Source organism: Pteropus vampyrus, unplaced genomic scaffold (assembly GCF_000151845.1).
Source record: "Pteropus vampyrus isolate Shadow unplaced genomic scaffold, Pvam_2.0 Scaffold141, whole genome shotgun sequence".
Classification (NCBI taxonomy): Eukaryota; Metazoa; Chordata; class Mammalia; order Chiroptera; family Pteropodidae; genus Pteropus; species Pteropus vampyrus.
In genome coordinates, this window is record NW_011888922.1 from 2,754,099 (window position 1) to 2,775,888 (window position 21,790).

The following is a 21,790-nucleotide window of genomic DNA, read 5'->3' on the forward strand; positions in this document are numbered from 1 at the left end:
GTGCAGTCTCTTGGTCACCTGGGCCACAGGGAAGGGACATGGCTTAAGCTGGGCTGGGTGAAGTGAGGGGCCCTGACTCATGCCTGAGTCTGCCCACTTCCCCAGAGAGCAGAATCCTGAGAGTGGCCAAAAGAGCTGGCTCCCACTACTGTCATACCCCCCGTCCTGTCATACCCCACCCTGTGCAGAACATACATTGGATCAATGACCAACCCACAGAGCCGGGAGCATTGGCCTGACGGCACCCACTTCTGGGGATAAAGCTCCCTGACACCACACCCTCATCCTCTACCCCAGGAAAGCCCTTTCAGCCAGGACAAAGCCTGCTCCTCCAACTCCTGGCGGGACCCCTATTTCTCCAGAGTAGGTCCACACACACACAATTCTGACACCCAGAGTGCTCCCCAGTCACCACCACCCATCACCAGTGCCCCAGCCTCCATGTGAACAGCCCCCAGCCTCGGTTCCTACAGATGCGTTTCTCCTCTCTGGTCCCACACAGCCCACAATGCCAGCCCTGCGCCCTGCCCAGAAATGTGGAGTGAGTGAGAGGGTAAGAAAAGGTAGCATGCCCCTGCAGATGCCTCAGGGAGGGGTGCGGGAGGGTTTTCAGATGGAAAACAAGATAGGGGCAAAGGCAAAGTAGGCTGTGGAAGCCCCAAGGTGAAGCCTGATGGCTGTAGAGGCTTGTAGGGTCCTAAGAGGCTTCCTGGAGGTGACACCCAGGCAGAGAAGAGAAAGGAAGAATTTTAGGCAGAGAGACTGGTGTGTGCAAATGCAGAGTATGGGGAGCCAGCCCCTGTGCTGTAAATGCCTTGGTTTCTGTCTGTCTGCCTTCCCAGCCTGGACAATCATGGGGCACAGAGACAGTGCTCAGAAAAGGTAAGGTGACTAAACCAATGAGTTCAAGCAAACCAAGAGTGTGGCACTCATCCCATAAAAATGTCCTTCGATCAAATGCAATGGGTCCATGCCCTGGCAGAAGATGCCCTCCCTCTCACCATCTGCCAGTCCAGTCTTCCCCAGCTCTCGGGTCCCCTGCTCTGAGAAGCCCGCCCTGACCTGGCCCCTGATCACTCCCTATGCTGTCCTGCTGCCAGCCATCCCAGAGGCCTGCAGACAGGTGATGTTGACTCCTGCTCCCATCCCCGTGGGTCCCAAGACCATCCTCGTCCCAGCCTGGGCCACCTAAGGCAGCTCAGGGTCTGCTCTAACCTCCTCTGTCAGTTTTGATTTCTTCTTCAGGGTCAAGTGCACCAGCTTGTGCCTTACGCTGCTCTTCTTCTGTCCTTCAGGGAGCTGGGCCTAAAGGGCCAAAGGGGTTCAGGGTCAACAGATTGGGCCCGAAGTAATGACAAGAGCAGTTGACAATGGGGCAAAGGCTGGAGGGGTGTCTCACCTCCACGCTAATGTTTAGGAGGTAAACCCCACTTGCCACCCCCGCCCCTCATCCCTCACTGCTACCTCCACCAGCCAAATGACAGAAGGGAAGACTGAGACTCAGGAAAGTCAATGCTGGCACAGGCTCTGACTGCAAAGCCCGTCTGCTCTGCCATGTGGCTTCACTCGCTTGGGGTCAGCACTTTATGAAACACTCAGACATTTGTTCCCACAAGTAGACAGAAGAGAGTGGGGGCCAGGGAGGTGAGGCAGAGGCAAATTTGACACTCCTTCTTCTGAGGACCCTGAAGCTGGGGTGTGGAGCAGCCCTGCCCTCTGGCCTGGGAGGGACGCTGGCCGGAGGCACCTGGGTCTCACCTCGCCCTCGCCCTGCAGGGCCTGCAGCTCCCTCTTGTACGTCTTCTTGCCCAGGGTCTCGTAAATCTTGGTCATCACAGGGATCTTCTCACTGCCATCACTCATGGCCGTGTGGTACTTGGGCTCGGGGAGGTCCCCCATGAATCGGAGGATGGTGATCCAGACCGCCAGGGCCGCCTGGGGGCAGAGCCGCGTGAGTCAAAGCCTGAGCACAGGACACAGCTAAAGCCGGCAGAGTAAGCTCGGGTTCGGGAGAGGACCGGAGAGGCCTGCGGGAGGGTGCTGTGCCAGTGCTCCGGGTGTTCCTTGGGATCTTGCCCACGTGGCCTGGCCCTAGGCCAGGGCCGGGTCAGGTCAGCGCCGCACCTGCCCACCAGGGACCCGCCACCTCGGCACCTACACCGTCCACACAGCCCCAGCCCTCACCAGCTGGTCGCCCTCGTCGTCGTGGTACAGCAGCGGCTGCTTGAGCGGCCGCCGGGTGTAAGTATGCGTGGTCGTGCCCTGGAAGTAGGTGGCAGCGAACTTGGCGAATTTGTACTCAGAGAGGTCCTCCTCGTCCTCATCAGGCAGGGGCAGGGCTGCGTCCAGGTCCTCCTCCACCATCTCCCTCCGCCCGCGCTCCAGGTCCTGAGGAGATGAGAGGGGTTCCCTGCCATGGGGGCAGATTCGAGCTGGGCTGTGGCCACCCACCCCTGTGGTGTGGGGCAGCTCTCCCTCCACAAGGGTGAGCTGTGTTCATTCTGTTCGCTACCCAGACAGCGCCTGGCCCATGGTAGGTCCTCAATATACCAACTAATTAGAGTTCGTGAGTGGCCCTGGAGAAGGACAGTGATTGATGGGCCTACGGTCACGTGACAGGCTGTTGGCGGGAAAGGGCCTGGCACCTGCAGGCCCTGGCCCAGGTCATCACTGCTGCCCTTTACTCAGGGTGGACCAGGTGGACTTTAATGCAAAGGGGCACAAGAGAATGGAGGGCCATCACACTGGGGTCTATCATCAGTCCCTGTCCTCAGACCGGTACCTCAAAGCCACTGGGTGCCTGGCCCTCCTGGCCTGGTAGGCCACCCGAAGTCCCCAGGAAGCCAAACATCTTGTCCACCATATCCGAGTGATTGATGGGCTCGTGGCGGGCTCTCTCCATCTGCTCCAGCAGCTCCTTCTTCCGCCGAGCCTCCTCCTTCTCCTTCAGCTCCCGCTCCGCATCCTCACGAGCCAGCTGGGCCAGGCGCTCCTGGAAGGTAGGGGTGATGCAGAGGAGACAGCCTCAGGGAGCAAGCCCTCTCTGGGGAGCCCATGAGAGTCCCCGCAACAACCAGGCTGCAGTCCCAAGCTCCCCCTGCGCCTCCTTACTGCTGGGAAGGACTGAGCCTCAGGCCTCCCCACCTTGGGCCATGCCCCACTCAGCCCTCAGAGCCCACTGCAGACAGATGCACAGACAGAAATGCTGCCTGCCCTTCAGGGCTCAGCTGGAACACCTCCTCCAGGAAGCCTGCTCATGTCTTCCCAGCTGGAAGGAACCACCCAACCAGAAATCCAGCTTCAGACCATCACTGTCCAATGGAAACATAAGATGAGCCCATGTATATAGTGGCTACACTTAAAATAGTGAAAAAAAATAGGTGAGATCAATTTTAATAATATATTTTAGCCCAGTATTTCCAAAATATTATCTCAACATGTAATTAATCTTTTTTTTAAAAAGTACTGAGGTATTTTGTACCCCTTTTTTTCTTACTGCCTTCAAAATCTAGCACGTATTTCACACTTAGATCCCTTTGTCATTTCGAGTACTCAGTAGCCACATGTGGCTGGTGGCTCCATACTGGGTCCTCTCACCCTGGCTCACGTGTTGTCTCCAGATAGAAAAGGTGCTCCTGCAGGCATGGACACTCTCACTCTGGATCCACAGCCCTCTGTCCTTTGTCCTGGCCCAGGACCAGGCACCCAGTGCACAAAGGAAAGGAGGTTGCCCGGACAGAGGATGGACAGCCAGTGTTAGGTGGAGGCTGCTGAACCAGTGAATGGACATCGGAGGGCTGGGGCATTCCCGGCTCACCTGATGCTTGCGTTCAGCTTCCTCCTTGGCCTTCTTGGCACTCATCTCTTTCCGGAGCTTCTCCTCTTCCGCCAGCCGCATTTTCTCAGCCTCCAGGCGCCGCCGGTACTGAGGGAAGAGGCAGCCAGGTGGGCACCAAGCCCCGTGCTTCCCGCCACCTCTACCCGGCCCTATCCTGAGCTCTGGGACCAGGAGCAACTCTGCCCAATAATTATAGGGAAACAGAGGCATCTGAGAAATTCTACAGGTTACACAGTGGCCTGGGGACAACACTGATCCCAAAACCAAACCAGGTTCATCTCAGCCTCCCAAAGATTCACGAGAGTGACTGGGGTCCCCAGCCAAGGTGGAAATGAGGGGTCTGGCCCCAGTTTTGTCATTCCTCAGAAGAGGCACAGCCCTAGGTCCCCTCTGTAGGCCTCAGCCAGCAAGTGCGGGTGATTTGTCCTCTGGAGCAGCAGCAGCCCTCAGAGGGCACACCCCTCATGGGGCTGGGGATGGAGGATGCTGTGGACTTAAGACCTCTCACCTCAGCCCTGAGGCGCCGGTGCAGCCTGCGGGCGATCATGCCCCGGGCGTAGGCCTGCACGGTGAGCACGGCCCAGAGGCGGTGGCGGAAGGCCTTGCGCACCAGGTAGGCACGGCAGCGGGCCTGGAACTCGATGATACGCCCTCGGGCCAGGCGGTACTGCAGGTGCAGCTTCCGGGAGCGGTGCAGGGCCTGGAGCCGCAGGAATCCCAGCCTCATCTGCAAGGATGCAGCCCCCTCAGAGCCTCGCTCCGGACCCACCCTGCCCGCGGCAGCGTCACTACACTGGGCCCACTCCCCGACTGGCTTGCCCCGAAGGCACAGTTCTATCTCCCTCATACTAGGGCTCCCCAGAGGTAAGCTCCACCTCCTCTCACAAGTTCCCCAGGGAGCAGCCTTGGCTTCCTCTGAGAGGGGCTCCTGAGGGACCCTGTCCTCAGACCGGGAGCCGGTCTCCTTCCTGTGCACCACCCCAGCCCTAAGTCCAGGCTACAGCCCAGCTGCTCCACCAAGGTCCATGGAACACACCTGCTCCCGGCCCCTTCTGAAGTCTCTAATGATCCAGTGCTCACACCAACAAAACATTCCAGAAGAAAAGCCCAAACATTGCTGACCAGATGGGAAAAGCTGAAAGAACTGGACTTGGACTTTGGGCTGGAGGAATGGTAGGGGGAGGCCGGGGCAGTGGCAGGAGGCCACCCAGTCCCCAAACACAGGTACGGTCTTGCTGCTATGGCAGTGGGGCCAGGTTCAAAGGCCTTGAGGGGCCAGGAGCAGCCCCCTTGGGGAGGCTCACCAGCTCGTAGTTCCTCCTGCAGTTGTAGCCCCGCCAGTGCCTCTGGATCAGGGTGGCGGCATTCTTCAGCTTCAGAAAGTTAGACCTGAAACAGCAGCATGATGCAGGAGCCCCCCAGAGCAGAGCCTCGGCACCCAGAGACACCCAGGGTGCAGGCGGGGTTTGGAATCAGGAGAGCTGGGGTAGTCCCTGCTGCGTGTCTCCCGGATACATGACCTGGGTCATTACCACTCTGTGCCTCAACTTCCTCATCTGTAAAGTGGGTAGAATGATGCCTGCCCCGCCTGCCTCACAGGCTTGTCACATGAGCCCGACAGGGAGGCTTTCCATTATTTATTAAATGAATAAATGTATGAATAATAAGTAAATAATGTAATATAAAAATTAAAAGCTTTGAACACTATGAACATGACTTATTACTAACTTCCCCCTTTTATAGATAAATAACTGAGGCTCAGTGTGGTTGAGACTAGAACCCGCATCGTCTGACTGACTCTAAGTGAGTGCAGTAGTGTTCCCCTGCACACACCAAGCAGCTTCTACAGGTTGACAGTCACCTACTACCTGATGGAGGACAAAGACACCACACATCAAACAGCAGGTATCTGCTGAATGTAGACATAAATATAGGAAGAGCAAAAATTGAATACATTAGTGTGTGAGTGAGCCAGCAAGTCAATACCTAGATGCATAAAAGAGCACCTCTGGGAGAGGATGATAAATGGACAGACAGACAGATAAACAGACAGGTAGGTGGGTGGATGGATGGATGGATGGATGGATGGAAAGAGGGAGGGCATGACCAGATGAGATGCAAAAGGAAAAGGCTCTGAGATTTTTGTGGGGCTGGAATCACAATCCAGAGTCAGTCCTGACCATTTGTGAATTGTCACAGCTGTACACACGTCTCCTACATTGAATGTGGGATACACTTTGTAATTTATAAAATCTCGAATTTCCTCTTTGAGAAGTTTCATTAGGAATCTGAGACCACAGAGTGTCCACATGTGCGTGCCCCATGTAGCCACGCAACATGCGCGCGCGCGTGTGTGTGTATACAGGTGAGCATACTGTATTACTGGGCATACACAACACTGATGAGTGTGTGCAAATCTTGTGTCTTTGTGTTCATCCATGTGGATGCAGGGGTGTGTGTGCTTATTCTTAGTGTTCACGCAGGAGGAGCAGAGGAGAGCCAAGCATATGCACATGCACCTGTGTGTGGGCTGAGGTGGGGCAGAGCCTTTCCCACACGTACCTGTCTTTGAACCCCCGGATGACCTTCTGGAGGAGAACGACTCTGTCGGTGATGGCCTTGTCCCGCTCCATCTCGAGCAGCGTGTCGTGGCGGTCCTGGGGGGCAGAGCTCCTGAGCCGCGCCCACCACGGTCTCCAGTCCCCAGCCGAGGCTACCAGGTGGGCTCTCCTTTCTGTCACTAGGACTTCAGCCCCAAGGCTTAACTGGGCCCCACGGGCTCCCAGCCCTGCTCTGGCCCCACAGCCATAAGTACATAGAGAGGTGATGATGGCTGTTTCCCAGAGGCCTGGGTGAGACAGACGGAGCAGGAGGAGCCTAATTTGACTGGGTGGGGTCTGACAGCACAGCAGGCGCACACACTCGCTTCATTCTTGTGGCCTTCCTTGCGAGTCCCTGCTTTTCCAGATGTCTCTGTCACATCAGCCCCTGACCTGCGCCAGGCCACCGTCATATCCCTCCAGGATCTTGGCAGCAGCCTCCTAATCAGTCTCCTGGCCTCTGTCGCTCCCACCCAGCCCTCCCTAAGGAGCGACCTTCCTAAAACAAATCCAATGATGGCCTTACAGTGATGCCCTATGGTTCCCAAGGTCAAGCCTGGTCTCCCCCTCCCCCCGCCCGCCCCACTACCCCAGCACTCAGGCCCTCCATGATCCAGGCCCTGCTGACTTCTCCAGGCCTCTCTCCTCCTCATCTGAGCCCCAACTCTCTCTCCAGTTAGACAAAACTTCATCATTTGGTACATATGAATCGAATGTCTCCACTGCCAGCACTGGGTGAGGTGCTGGAGTGGAGCCACAGGGAACCAGGCAGACTGGACCCTGCCCTGGGGAAGCTGAGTCTCATGGGGGTGCCACATCCTCCAGATAATCACAGACCACACTCTTGTGGGCAGGGCTCGGCACAGAGGAGCTGCTCAGCCAAGCCTTTCCGAGTGAATGAATGAACGAAAGTAGACCCTGAGGCTCTGGAAACCACTGCCCATTTCTGAAAAGCCCAGAGAGGTGAGGATGGGTCAATATGGCCCTCAGCACCATCTGGCACTGGGAGCCGTCATGCTGCACGCCTCCTCTCCCTTAATCCACACGGGCTGGGCATCAGACCAACCCAGGCTCGTAGCCCAGCACCTGAACTTGGACGACTCGCCGCTCCTCCCTGAGCCCCTGAAATGGGCTTAACAATGCTACCTCACTGGGCTGCCGTGACAGCTAAATGAGATCATGGACAAAAAGCCCATACCAGGGTCTGGCCAGTTATGAGACACAGAGGCAGGGAACAGTGGACACATTTTTCCAATAAGGAAATGAAGGCTCAGGGAGATGGAGGGACTAGCCCAGGGCCCCGCAGCCAGAAAGGAGTTAGACTGGACCTCAGGGCTCCCTCCAGCTCACGGCTGGCTCCTCCCTTCCCTCCGCCCAGATGTCCTGCACTGCCTGGACCCCACCCAGTACCAGAAGAAGGAGCCCTGCCCTGTCACCCAGGACAGCCAGAAATCTAGTACATCGGAAATGGAAATGAGGAAGCCGGCATGCTGGGAGCATACACTGTCTGCTGCAGCTGCCCTGCCATCAAACCCCAGCAAGCTCTGCTCTAAGGCCGGGACTCCCCGTGACCCAGTTTCCTGCTCCCAGCCCTGCCAGGCTCCAATGTCCTGCCCAGGCTGCCAGCGGGGAGCCAGAGAACTCGAAGTTTGTGCTCAGGGAGGGCAGGAACAGGTCGGGGAACACTAGAGTCCCACCACAGCCCCTGGTGAACCCTGCCTGGCAGGAAACCACAGGAGGAGACCTAAAGATTCACTCAAGAGCCCACCCCTTTCAGGCACATTCCAGTTTACAGATGGGGAAACGATGCCCAGAAAGGGCCGGTGACCTGCACAAAGTCCCAGGGAAGACAGCCCCAGGGTCAGGATTGAATATAGGCCTTCCTGGTGAGCCGGCCTTGGTCTTCTGTTTTCTCACCCACCGTCAGTGCTCTGACCCCACCCTCAGGTCACAGATGGCTCCCCCACCATGGAGGCCTCATTCTCCACCTGCTCCTCCTATCACAGGCTACAGGACAAGAGGATCCAAAGGCCCAGCACTGACCCCATCTGATGCTGCGGCTTCTCTAGAGCTGCCACGATGGGGAGGTTGCAGACCCCAAGGCCACCAGAGTCAGAGAGGCTGTCTCACCTTCAGAAAGATCTTGGTTTTGCCGATCTGCCAGTCATCGTGGGTGCCCAGCACAGCCTCAGCCATGCGCTGGCACGTCCCCCGAAGGTCATCCTGGGGGAAGGAGTGAATAAGGGAATGGGCTGCCCGGCCAGTGTCAGGCCACCTGAGTGTTCCTCCCGAGGCTGGGAGGCAGGGCTCTTGCTCCAGCTCTGCCCCGACTCGCTGTGTGACCCCCGACCAGGTCCTGCCTGCTCTGATCCTCACTTTTCTCCTTAGCTCTGCAGCATGACTGCAAAACCCTCTTCCATATCTAACATCTGGGGCCCACTCAGCAGCCCTGGTCTCGTCCATTACACCACATGTGTGATGTCCACGCCCACCAAGCATGGCCACTGGAGCCTTCAGATGCACTCCACTGCCTGACCCTCAGTTTTCGCAGCCACACCGGAGGCGGCTGAGCCGATGTCATGCCTAACACACTATGCCAGTGAGAAAACTGGGGCCCTTGCCCGGCTCAGAGCTAGGACCCTCCCTCCTGCCATCGAGGCCCCGGCTCTGTACCTGCTTGTAGGCCGGCTTCACACCGGGCAGCAGTACTCGGTACCGCTCCACGAACTCCACAAAGCTGTAGCGGATGGGGTAGCCGGCTCGGCGGATTCGGATGGTCTCCATCATCCCGGAGTACCTCAGCTGGCGCACACACAAGTGCCGGTCGAACAGCTGCAGGGCACAGAGCTGAGTGTCAGCACTGGAGGCTCCTGCTGGGAGGTCATCCCTGCTCTGAATTTCCTAGTCCCAGGTAAAGCCCGAGAGAGGCCAGGGCCACATGGCAGATGAGGAAGGAGCAAAGGCAGGACTAGACCTGGATCTGCAGTTCGAACCCACACAACAGCAGAGACTCTTACACACGGTGAGCTGGTGCTTTGGGGGCACAGAGAAGAGAAGGTTTAATTCCCCTTGGCACATCTGGAGAGGGCTTCATGGAGGAGGTGGTCTTTACTCTAACCCTGACAGGAGAGAGGGCACCCGGGGTTGTGGGGGAGAGTATGTGCAAAAGCGTGGAAGCCTGAACGTGCAGGACATGTTGGGGGACTTTACAGGGACTGAGGAGGCTACTTCACCCCGAGATTACGGTTGTATAGGTGGTCGATGCCTCGCACAACCCCAGGGGGCACCTTTCATGTTACAGCCATTATGCATTTGTAATTATTCAGATAACTTTCTGGCCACTGACAGTAAAGTGCCTTAAGAAAGAGACACATTTTTCTAATTGGCACAAAGTCATTTTTGTGATGGCAGCAGGGCAGGGCCACTCGGGGTTCCTGGAGGGGCTGGGAAGGTCCTCAGGGGACAGGCTAGGGAGGTAGCAGGGAGCAATCAGTTCAATTTGTGTCTAAGTCTCTTGTCTCTCACTGTGATCAGAAGGGGTTCTGGACAGGGAGGACAGAGATGGAAAGGCAGGATAGTAGTAAGGATGTCCTGCTGCCAAGGTCCAGGCCACAGATGCTGCGGTCTGGACCCGGAGAAGGTTCTAGCGCATCTGAAAGTGGGAGACATGGTACCCACTGCCTTGGCAGGGCCCTGGCCTCCGTCTCCCAGGACCTCCTGCATTAGCTGGAGAGCTTGCTGGAGCCCTCTGTGACCCTCACACCCCTGCAGACCTGGTCCCGAGCCCCAGGGGCACTGGCCAGCCCACTCTGGGGAATGTTTCCAGGCAGGGGGCAGGGCTGGCTTCCGCCACCTGTTTCCTCTCCCTCCGGGCACTTTCCCTGGCCCAGCACTGGCCTCCTGACTTCCGTCCCTCCCCAGACCCCCAGGCCCCAGCTTCCCCCCAGGTCTCTGGAAAGAGCCTTGTGGTAAACAACACTCTCCTGAACCCTGGAAGGAGAGGAAGCCCAGCAAGAGGCAGCACAGAGTCCTGCTCTGCAGCCTCAAGCCCCTTAGCCGCCCTGAGCCTCCAGTCCCATATCTCAAATGTGTGGGCTATCAACTACCCTGCGCCCCATGGCCCAGCCCCTCCATCACCCCAGGCTGGTCCTGGCCTGGCCCCCTGGCCGGGGCCACTTACCATGGGCTTCTTGAACTCGTTGGGCTTGATACAGCGCACAAAGAAGGGCTGGCAGGCACCCAGTGTGCGCATCAGCAGCTCCAGTGACCGCTTGAACTGGCTGCTGAGTGTGGGCGAGCGCTTCCTGGTCTCGGCGCCCTGGGGGGACGGACCACAGAGATGGGAGGGGCTGACCTGCGCCCCTCCAGCATTCCCGGAAGGGAAGCTGGAGGGGAGGTCAGTGGGCTCAGGGACTAAGGGAGAACTGCCCAGGGAAGCAGGCTGGCCCAGCAATTGGGGTTATCCTGTGACTCTCCTGGTTTGGGCTTGGAGCTTGGGCCCCAGCTGTAAACCCTCTGGGGAGCCTCCTGGGACCTGAGCCAGGAGGAGCATGCGTGGGGGGTCGGAGAGCTCTGGGTTCCACCCTGTGTGCTAGAAGGCTCTGGGAAAGGCACAGCTCCTCTCTGAGTCTCCATCCTCCCTTTCCAGGAATAAACAAGTGGCCGAACTTGGTCTCCTCAAGGCACTGGGGTTGTCCCTAGAGACGGGTTAGACAGACCTAAATCCCAATCCTGGCCTTGCCACCTCCTAGCTATGTGATCTTGGGCAGGTCACTAAACAGCACTGAGCCTCCCTTTCCTAGGTGGGAATAGTGTCATCTATCTAGCTGACAGGGCTGTGATAAGGTGGGCCCAGAGTATGTAAACAGCAACTTGGGAACCTGGGATGTAGACGGGGAGGGTGCTGCCTGTGCCCTCCCTTCCCTGTGGGATCAGCTGGTCAGCAGCAGGCAGGGTGGGGCAGGCCCCAGTCAGCCTCCTAGGAAGGCATGCGGCTGGCCCCCACTCCTTGGCCCCAAGGCCCAAGGCTCAGTGCTCCATCAGCCTGTCTCTGGGAGAGTAGGCCAGCGACCCCTGCACCTCCCTACCCTGGTGGGGGTCCCCTCTCTGAATACTGAGAAATGAGGGGCATGTTGTGGTGGGGCCGGGGGGAACCTGAGCAGCAAACAAACGGGAAGCAGATTATCTCAGACTGATACCGAGAAACTAGACATAGAGACTACATTTGATTCCAAAGCATTTTGATGTTATTGTTTTCCTGGAGATTTCATTTGGGTGAGGATTGCTTATGAATGAATTTGATTATCATTGTAAGAATTAATACTTTAAATTAGACATAATTTTATCTGATCCTCTATAGCACCAAAAACCAGGGGTTCAGATATAGACGTGTGAGGTATGCTGGGGAGGCAGAGGCGTTTAACGCATAGACGATATGCCCCCAGACTGAAATGGAACCTGTCAAAACAGCAAACACTTGATATTCTGAAATTTGCCGTGTTCTCCACTTTAGCTGTATTTGGAACATGACTAGGGTTTGCCAAGGGAAACTGGGAGTATTTGTATTGGAGTAGGGTGACTATCAGGTCTGTGGCCCCCACGGCTGCCCTCGAACCCAACCCAGCAGTAGCACTGGGTGACCCAGACTTAGAGGGGGAGCTGCTCAGGTTGGGCTGTGCCCAGCCTGCATTAGAGCCCCTGCCTTCAGCACACACACAGCACAGACACACACTCATACACACAACACACACAGACACGCACAGCACACAACTCACACATAGCGCACACACATATATGACACAAAGCACATACAGAGCACACCTGCATGGACACAGTACATTCATACCTACACGGCACGCACAAACACAACACAACAAGACACAACATACACACAGCGCACACATACAACACACATAGCACACAACTTATACAACACACACCACACACATACATATAATACACACAGCACACACAGAGCCCACTCGCACACACACAACACACACTCTTCTTTGGTTTTGATCGCACTGGAACCACTTTCTGCCTTCCCTGCTGGGCAGTGAGTCCTGTGAGGACAGGCGGGTCTGCCTTGCTTACTGCTGTGCCCAGGGCCTGGCACAGTAACAGTCAACCACACTGCTGAACTGAGGAGGTACTGAACTCGTTCCAAGTGTCCATGAGCTCCCAGGAATTGTCCACCTTCCAATTGCTCAGGCCAAAAATCTAGGAATTGCCCGCTTCTCTCACATCCAATATGTCGGCAAATTTTCTTGGCTCCCCCTCCAAAGTGGACCCGGGGCCCGACTCCTTCTTCTTACCTCCTTCACCATCACCCTGGTCCAAGCCGCCAGCATGGCTCTCGGACAGCTCTCGGATGATTGTAGTAACCTCCAAACTGATCGCCCTCCTTCTGTCTCCCACACTCCACACCACCCTCCACTCCGCTGTCGACACAACAGCCTGAGTGAGGCTGTTAAAACACAAACCTGGTCACGTCTGCCCCTGCTCAAAAGCCTCCAATACCTCCCCCATTTGCTCAGCATGAACACCAAGGTCCTCATAAGGACCAACAAGTCCCACAGGATCTGGCCTCCCTGACTGCTAGTCTCTCCACCACCTGCTGCTCTTCCTACAACGCACCAGGCAGGCTTTGGGCTTAAGAAGCACCTTAGAGCTTTGCACTTGCTGTTTCGTCTCCCTGCAACGCTTTCCCTCCGGAATGCACGTGGCTGGTTTCTTCACCTCCTTATCAGCATTTCAGTATGGCCTTTCCTGATCCCCCTACTCAAAATTGCAAAGCTTCCACCAGCATTCCCCACTCCATAATTTTTCTCCATATCATATACCACCACCGGACATATTATATATTTTACATATTTATTTACTTATTAATTATTTCCCCTGCTGCTAGAATGTAAGTTTCATGCGGACAGAGATTTTTTGTTTCGTTTACTGCTACTATGTTCCCCCGAAGTAGGACAATGTCTGGCATACAATGGGCACTCAGTAAGTATTTGTGACTGAATGAATGAGTAAGTGGGGCTATGCAGCTGTAGGGTCTGTTCTCACTTCCCTCGCCACCTGGGTTCCTGATTCGGCTTTATTTCATTGAAGAGATAAGTGGTCCTTTCTGATATTCCTTGTTTTCCAGAGTAAACTGAAGATATTTGGGGATGGGGGACAGGAGGAAGTAAGGAAAAAGTCCAAAAGTCAATGTTAAATGACTCCATGGAGGGGATCTGAGGGGCCGTGAGCATGATGTGAACAGGGCTGGGAAGTAACAGGCAAGAAAAGCCACCCGCACAAAGAGTGAACAAAGATCCTGTGGACTCAGAGCCCCGGGGACATGTGACTAGAATTAGACATTAATGGGGGTGGGGGGCCCTCAATGCCTTGGAAGAACTACGGTCTTCATGCTTGGCTGATCCCTCCAGCAGCAATGGCTGGGGTGAGGCTGCCCAGGGTGCCCTGGGGAGGCAGACACAGAGTGGAGGGATGGGAATTCAGGGCTTAGGAGCCTACACAGGACGTGAATTCGGATCACTGGCCCGAGGCATCTAGGCTTCCACCCTGAGGAAAGCATTGCAGCTGGTAAACTGTATCGAATAAACTGTGACTTCACACTTCACCAAGTTGACTTCTATGTCCCTTCAACAGAGCTATCATGTTTCCAGCAGTTACAGAGCATTTTTCCCCCAAGGGTGACGCTTACAGAGACATCAGAGACAGCATGGTACAGTGAAAAAGAGCAGGGGTCTTGAAAAGTCTCACTTTAGCCTTCACTTGAAGGTGACCTTGGACAAGTCCCAGCACTTCCCTGAGACAGACCTGGATCAAATCCCTGCGTGTCACAAAAGCTGGATGGCCTCGAGCAAGCGCCTCGGCCTCTCTGGGCCCCAGCTTCTTCGGCTATAACATGGGGGCAACAGTAATTACTCACAGGGTCACTGTGGGGAGTGAATCAGGTATGAAATGTAAGTGCAGAGCTCACAGCCTGGCCCAAAAGAGTAGATGTAATTGGTGTCAAATTTGTCACCACTGTATCTAATAATTCTGTGCTCTAGAAACTCCCTCAGGAGTGGATCATTTCTAGAGACCTCAGGGTCTTATGCTTGAACCTCTCCATGGTGCCTCAGCAAGTAGATTCTAGTCCCAGGGTCCAGGAGAAGGAGCCTTAGAGCAGGAAACTTCATGGGGAGGTCTCCAGATGCTTCTAGATGCTTTGGAACGAGAGGAGAGAAGGAAGGAGAAGACAGGGTTCGATGGTCTCCCAGGACCGTCAAAGACCAGGAGGAATGGGTGGGCCTGGCAGGGAGTGGGCCGGGGACTAGAGGAGGAGAGAAGAGAGTGGGCCCAGACCACACCTGTCTCATCGGTGCTGTGACCCTGCGCTAGAAGGGTTCATGGTCGGGGCTGCTGGGTGCTGGTGCTTCAGGTTCTCTGTCAGTGGCTCTACATTCACCCCATCAGCCACATGGGCCACAGCGTTGGCCTTGGGAGTGGGATACCAGGGCAAATCCACGGGGAAGGACAGAGGCCACCGTCCAGACAAGCGCCCTGCTTTGCTGCTATGGCTTTCGTGAATTGTCTCAGAATTCTGCGAGGCACTGGGTAGCAGGGGATGCCAGATGTGTAGGAAGGAAGAAGGACTCCGCATTAAGACTAAATGTGGAGGACATCAGTATTAGGCAGAGAGGAAATTGAGGGTTGAGAAGAGAAAAGGGAGGCAAAGGGAAAGTGCCTTGGGAGCCACAGCTTGAAGGTGGTGGTCAGGACACATCAGGGATGCTGTTCTAGGACTTAAGGAGGTCTGAGGACGATGACTTTCACTGTCAGCTCCCCAGGATGCCGAGACTTGGGGTGAATCACACGCCATTTCTGAGCTTCGGTCCCCCACTTGCAAAATGCAGAAAATACCACCTGCCCCTCCTGTTCCACAGGATTATCAGAGGATCTGACCAAGTTGTGGACACACTTAGCAGAGCCTGGCTGAGTCAAAGAGACTCAATTCGAGAGAGGCCTTGGGAGACACGGGCTCCATCCCAGCTCCTCCCTGACTCACAGGGTAGCTGAGCAAGTCTTGCCTCTTTTTCTAACACTCAGTTTCCTCCTTTAAGAAACTGAGATGCCTGCAGTACACACAACTCAAAAAGCAAAACCACTTCACAAACCACTCCACAAAAAACACACTCCAAAAAGAAAAAAAGAAAATGCCGGCCCTTTTCCCAAGCCTCAGTGCCACTGGGGCCAAGGAAACAGCCCAGCCCCAGGGGCCACTGAGGCCTCTCCCACCATCCTCTGGCCCCGGGTGGGGTCTGGGTCTTTTACCTTAGCAGAAGCTGCTGACTGGCGGAGAGTGCCCGATGAATAACCACAGAGAAACTACAACAGGAACCACAGTGCAAGGCGAGATGGGGGGAGGGGAGCAAGGAGAACGTGGTGGGTCAGAAAACAGGGCAAAACCCACAGGGGCAGATGTCAGGGCTCCTGGGGGCCAGGGGAAGCAAGGGCACCAGGATGGGCCCTGAGGGGGCAGCAGCTCTGCCCCTCCCCGTGAGCCCTTCTGTACATCCTTCAGGAAGCCATGGGACAAGAGGAAAATATGAAATAAAAAGGCATACGACACATTCCTGAAGAAAAAATCCACCGGACTACTACCCTAGGGGAAGGAAATGTAGACGGCAGGAAATTCTCCATCCCCTGTATTATGGGGTCCAGGACTGACACAAATACACCTTTTGTGCCATTTCTCTGAACACCCACACTCATCCATGTCCTCGGGGCTGGATGTGCTCCCTTCATCTGGGCTCCCTGCTAGCACTAGGGGTCCAGGCAGCGGGGAGAGGGGACCCCCACAGTAAACTGAGTCCTGATTAGGCTCTAATCTGTAGCCTCTCACGTGACCCTTCTCTGGGCCTTGCACCCCACCTGCACCCCCTCATCAGTACAAGAGGACCAGATGGGAGAGTCTTAGAGACCCCTCAAGGGCCCTCCTGGAACTACAGCAAAGCACTGTAACCGGAGGGGCTCAGCTGAAGCTATTGGACAAGGGAGAAAGGGGGTGCTAGACACTAGCCAGGCTTTGGGGGGCCCTTCCTGCCCACGGAAGCCCAGCCCTGACGTTACCATTGCGACGTCAGCCTGGAAGATCTGCTTGATGAACTTGTTCTTGGAGGAGTGGACCAGCTGGATGATGTCTCCATGGAGGGTATCTCGGTTCTTCTCCAGGAAGCCTGGGCAGTGGCAAAAGGCGGTCACACCTCACCAGCTCTGGCAGACAAGACTCAGCCCCTCCCCAAATCCTCCTCAATGCCCAGGAGGAGCTTCAAAATTCATCTAGTTCAACCACATCCATATTACAGTGAGGACATTGAGGCCTGGTAATGTCAGTGTTTTGCTCCAGATCACAGAGAAAGTGAGTGGCAGAGCCAAAACTGGAACTCTGTCTTGTCAACCACACAGCCCTCCCCTTCCAGGCCCTGTCAGAGAGGAGGGCAGGCGGTCTCAGTCTCCAGGAGGGAGCAGGACCACCTTCCTGACTGAAACACCCCGGTGCCTGCAGTGCTAGCCTTAGTCTTTTGAACGAAGGTGTCAAAAACCCTTGTAAGTAAGTGTGTCACATGGGAGAAAATAGATATTGATCTGGTACCACCTAACAGTAAAGGAATCAGTTAAAATAGCTTGTATTTGGACCATGTCTTATGTTTTACAAAGTGCCCTTGCAACTCTGATGCTCACCACACCTCCTGAAGATGCAAGACAGGCAGGAATTTATCTTCTCAGGAGTTAAGCAATGTTCAGACATGCTAACACCAAGTTAAGACAGCAAGTCAAGCAGAGTTAAGACAAGCTCCCAGGACCCCTAGCACAGCCTAGGGAGGCTCCCCTGTACCACAAAGACCCCAGAGAAGGCTTCTAGGGACTTCCTAGGGACTGAGGAGTCAGAAACTGGTTAATGGGGGCCCTTGCTAGGATGAGGCAGGAGACGGGGTGCCCAAGGTCTGGGGATGCCTGGGGAGGAAGAACACTGCAGAGAAGCAGCACCCTCCCCACACAGGACTCAGGCTGTCCTGGCTGGTAGATGGCACAGACACCCATTGCTGGGCTGCCTGTCCAGTGTCTGAGGAGGAGAGAGCTGCAGGAGGTGCTCAGAAGCGGGAGAGGGGGCTCTGGTGTTGGGACAGAATTGTTTGTAGGGCTCTAATTAAAGCTCTATGACAGACTCACCATGGGACCTTGGGAAGGTTCCCTCTGGGCTTCAGCTTCCTCATCGGTCAGATGGGAATGACAGTACCCATAAGCTCTTGCTTCTCTTCATATCACCTAACACCACCCATGTCATAAATGAAACGCTAGCTTAAGACAGTATTCTCGAACCAGAAAATGCTAGTAGAATTGTTTAAAGCAACTCAGAAATGATTAGTGACCCCAGGCAAGTTGTTTCCCTCTCAGGCTTTAGTTTGTAAAACGATTAAAATAGACGATCCTTATGTTCCCTGCAGATCTAACATTCTATAATTTTATAAGCACGTAGAGTTTACTCATTTTCATTTCTGTATCCCAGCAACAGTGTGAAGCTTTGTATAGAACAGATGGTCAGTGAATGTTGGTTGAACTGAACTGAAAGATACAGTTTTTTATTACTCCAAACAACAGACCCATTGGTTTGCCCAACAGTCCTTCAAACTTAATGTTGGCTTCCTTCTTTCTAACAGAGGGATCAGATCTCACACTCCATATTTTAAGAGAGGGCTGATCCTATTCTTGCAGCATAGCTCACTGATAACACTCTCTGCCTTCTGGATCAACTCAACGAAGAAGTATGAACCTGATGGCTTTTTGCTTGTTTATTTTGAATTTCACTGGCTTGGACTGTGGGTGGGACCCTTTGAGACTGAATGGCAGGAGAGCAATGTAGACACATCCCACAACTGATGCCCGTTTGAGGCCAGCCCTTTACACCAGGGTGGGAGGTGTGGGTTGGGAAGGGCAGTCTGCAGGCTCTTGACGGACCCTATAAAAATTTCAAGTGGGGTAAACTTGACTGTGTTCTGACTCCCTTCTTCAGTTCTAGCTTAAAAATGAACTCAGTTACATATTCCAGAAAGAAAGAAGTGCATCTCCTTCACAGCTCATTCTTGGTCTTGTCACTGAAAGAGTCTTGATGAGTAACTGAGCTGGTTCTAGGCTTGGCTTTGCACCCAATAGACAATATTGTGTAAGGACAGTTAACCCCCTTTCTGAGCCTCTGTTTCCCGAGCATTAAGCTCACACACAAGAATTGAAAGCAGAGACTCAAACAGATACTCGTATACCCATTTTCGTGGCAGCATTATTTACAACAGCAAAAAAGTGGAGATAACTCCAATGTCCATCAACAAATGTATATATAATAGAATATTAATCAGTCATGAAAAGGAAGGAAATCCTGTCACATGCTACAACATGAATGAACCGCAAGGACTTTGTGCTAAGTGAAATAACTCGGACACAAAAGGACAAATATTGTATGATTCCAGGTACTTAAAATAGTCAAATACATAAAGACAGAAAGTAGACTAGAAGTCAACAGGGTCAAGGGCTGGGAGTGGGGGATGGTGAGGAGTTGTTGTTTAATGGGTACAGAGCTTTTATTTGGGGCGATAAACAGGCTCTGGAAATAGGTAATGATGACAGTTGTACTATATTGTGATTTTACCGAATGCCACTGAATTGTAGACTTAAAAATTGTTAAAACTGTAAATTTTATACTATATATTTCATTACAATTTTTAAAAATCTCTCTAAAAAAAAGGAGAGCACTGAGCCCAATATTTCCTACAGCCCCTTCTCTCTCCATGTTCCTGGTGTCTTTGTCCTGGGCTGGAGAAGGGGAAGGGCAGGAAGGCCCACTAGGAGACAGCCGCCCCGGCCAGCCCGCCTGTACCTTGGCTCTCATAGTAGACGACGCCGGCAAAGTGGTTGATCCCAAACTGGGTCTCGTGGTTGTTCTTGGGAGGAATGTAGTTCGAGTTGAGCTTGTGCTGGGAGTTCAACTTATGCAACATGGTGGTGTCCGTGCCCTGTGGAAATGGCAGGGTAGCTGTCGAACCCACCCTCTCCCCATTCTCCACTCTCCCCACTCTCCGCCAGGCCCCATTGCCTGTCCTGCCCTGTGTCTTTGCACCCCCTCTTCTTTCTTTCTCGAGAGCTTACTTTCCCTCTATACCCCACACAGGAGCTCTCTGGGCCTCCATTTCCCATCCGTTAAGTGGATGAAGTGGAACGACACAACCTCAATAGCACATTCCTGTTTAGAAAATCTGTTCCCGTGAGTAAAATCACGGGAGGAGCCCCTCCCCCACTGCAAGCCATATTCCTTGTCTGGAGCGCCTAATCAGGGCCAGCTGCGTGCTTAGAGCTTCACTGTTTGGTCCAGGACCCAGTGGACTGTAGATGATTCTCAAATGTCAGATGAGTGCACTTGAATTGGCCCCAGAGCCACCCTGAGAGGCAGGTGTCAGTCCCATTTTGCAGATGAGGAAAGCTGAGGCTCCGTGTAGAGGGGAGTTGTGTGTCTCTGGCCAGTGGGCAGCAGTGGAAGATCCCTCCCCGCCGCAGGCCCACCTTGGGGAACTTGCTCTCCTCATCGATGAGGGAGATGATGTTCATGGGCTTGTTGGCAATCATGTCCAGGGCATCCTGGTTGTCGGTGAACTCGATGTGCAGCCAGTCGATGGTCTCCAGGTCATACTCCTCCTGCTCCAGCTTGAACACGTGCCGCACGAAGAACTGCTGCAGGTGCTCGTTGGCGAAGTTGATGCAGAGCTGCTCGAAGCTGCGGGGGTGGGGTTGGGGGGCAGGGGACATGGGACAAGTGGGGTGTCGCTCAGGCCTTGCTCCACCACTCAGGGGTCCAGCTCTGCCTGCATGTGCAGTGTGCCCTTGGGCAATTGTTCTCATAGTGGACTCTTTAAGCTCTGAGGCGGGGTGGGATTGTCAGGCGCAACTCCCCCAATGTGCAGAAGAGGACCAGAGAGGGCAAAGCACTTACCCAAGGTCAATCAGTGAGCCAGAGGGAGATTTAAGGCTAGGGCTTGGGCTCAGGACCCCCAGTTCAGGACCCTTTTCCCCTGCGTGACAAGGCCCTGTGGGGAATGCTGGCAGGTGGGCCCCAGTCCCCTGGTGGAGCACCTGGGAAGGGAAGAGCCAAGAGGCTGGGAGGTGGACATAAAGAGAGATCTAAGTGTCAGCAGAACCTGGGAAGGTGGAGGACAACAGCTGGAATCAGAGCCTTGATGGCTGATGTCTTTGAGCCACCGACTCAATGCTCTCCCAGGTGACATTCTGTATATTCAAAATAATTTCAATTATTTTGCCAGGGGTCCTGCCGCTAGGAAATGGAGCAGGGCCAGCTGCCTCCCGCCCCAGGATCCACCTGGGTCTGCTCCATCTGTCTCATCTACTCCTCACATGGCCCCAAAGAGTGCGGGACACCAAGCATGGCCAAGACCCCTATCTCAAGCTCAGTTCACACCTGGCCTCACCTGCTTCAAGGCACCTTGCAGCTTGGACACTGGACAGATCAGAAGTGGAGCCTGGAATGTCCGTGATGGTATAACAGCCTCCCACCGCCCCCAGCTGGCCTCAGCTGACCCTGGGGACTGGACGAAATAGGAAGGAAGGGGAGAAGGCCCACAAGGATGACTGGAGTCAAATTTTCTAACAGCCTGGCAGAGTGTGTTTGGTGCCAACTAAATGTAGTTTAAAGAGGGAGATGTGACATTTCTTATACCCATGCTGTGGAAGAAAATTCCCACGGGGCAGAGCCCCATGTGGTACCTGTTGACGGCAAAGTTCTCAAACCCGAAGATGTCCAGGAGGCCGATGGAGCGGCGAGAGTTCTTCACTTCCTGGGAGGGGGGCTTGTAAATCGCAGCATTGATCTTGTCCACAATCCAGACAAAGAGCCGCCCATAGATCCCCTGAGAGGCGGGGCAGGCTCGTCAGCCACTGGGCCCAGCTGCACCCTCCCAGGGAGACAGGCCAGGCTCCTGGGCCCTTTGCGGCCTTGCCCCTTCTGTGGAACAGCATGCTGTCTGAAACCCCCAAGCCTTAACTCAAGCTGTTCCCTCTGCCTGGAGCACCCTTTTCTGCTTGAACAATTCCTGGTTACTTTTCAAATATCTGCCAAGAAACCTTCCCCAACCTGGTAGTTTGGAAAGGAGCCCTCCTTTGGGCTCCCATCTCTCCACCCACCTCTGTCTCCCCATCGGTTCTGAATATCTTGAGGGTCCCAGAGCCCAGCACAGGGCCTGGGGCAGGAAGGGGCTCAATGGACAGCAAACATGTGACTGTGGAAACGGGCAGGACTTGG

At 54.6% G+C, this 21,790-nt stretch overlaps 1 protein-coding gene across 1 annotated transcript in view; it reads right to left on the bottom strand.

Moving 5' to 3' along the window:
• MYO7A (myosin VIIA) overlaps window positions 1–21,790 on the bottom strand; it is a 72,544-nt gene that overhangs the window by 26,558 nt on the left and 24,196 nt on the right. The window contains exons 7-21 of the mRNA XM_023535554.1: window positions 21,256–21,398; window positions 20,041–20,251; window positions 19,361–19,496; window positions 16,561–16,667; window positions 10,619–10,756; window positions 9,112–9,270; window positions 8,569–8,661; window positions 6,401–6,495; window positions 5,143–5,227; window positions 4,347–4,565; window positions 3,818–3,925; window positions 2,783–2,992; window positions 2,185–2,388; window positions 1,759–1,935; window positions 1,216–1,305 (exon numbers count right to left, since the gene is read on the bottom strand). Coding sequence (XP_023391322.1) covers window positions 1,216–1,305; window positions 1,759–1,935; window positions 2,185–2,388; window positions 2,783–2,992; window positions 3,818–3,925; window positions 4,347–4,565; window positions 5,143–5,227; window positions 6,401–6,495; window positions 8,569–8,661; window positions 9,112–9,270; window positions 10,619–10,756; window positions 16,561–16,667; window positions 19,361–19,496; window positions 20,041–20,251; window positions 21,256–21,398 — 2,175 coding nt within the window. The remainder of the gene's footprint in view (window positions 1–1,215; window positions 1,306–1,758; window positions 1,936–2,184; window positions 2,389–2,782; window positions 2,993–3,817; window positions 3,926–4,346; window positions 4,566–5,142; window positions 5,228–6,400; window positions 6,496–8,568; window positions 8,662–9,111; window positions 9,271–10,618; window positions 10,757–16,560; window positions 16,668–19,360; window positions 19,497–20,040; window positions 20,252–21,255; window positions 21,399–21,790) is intronic.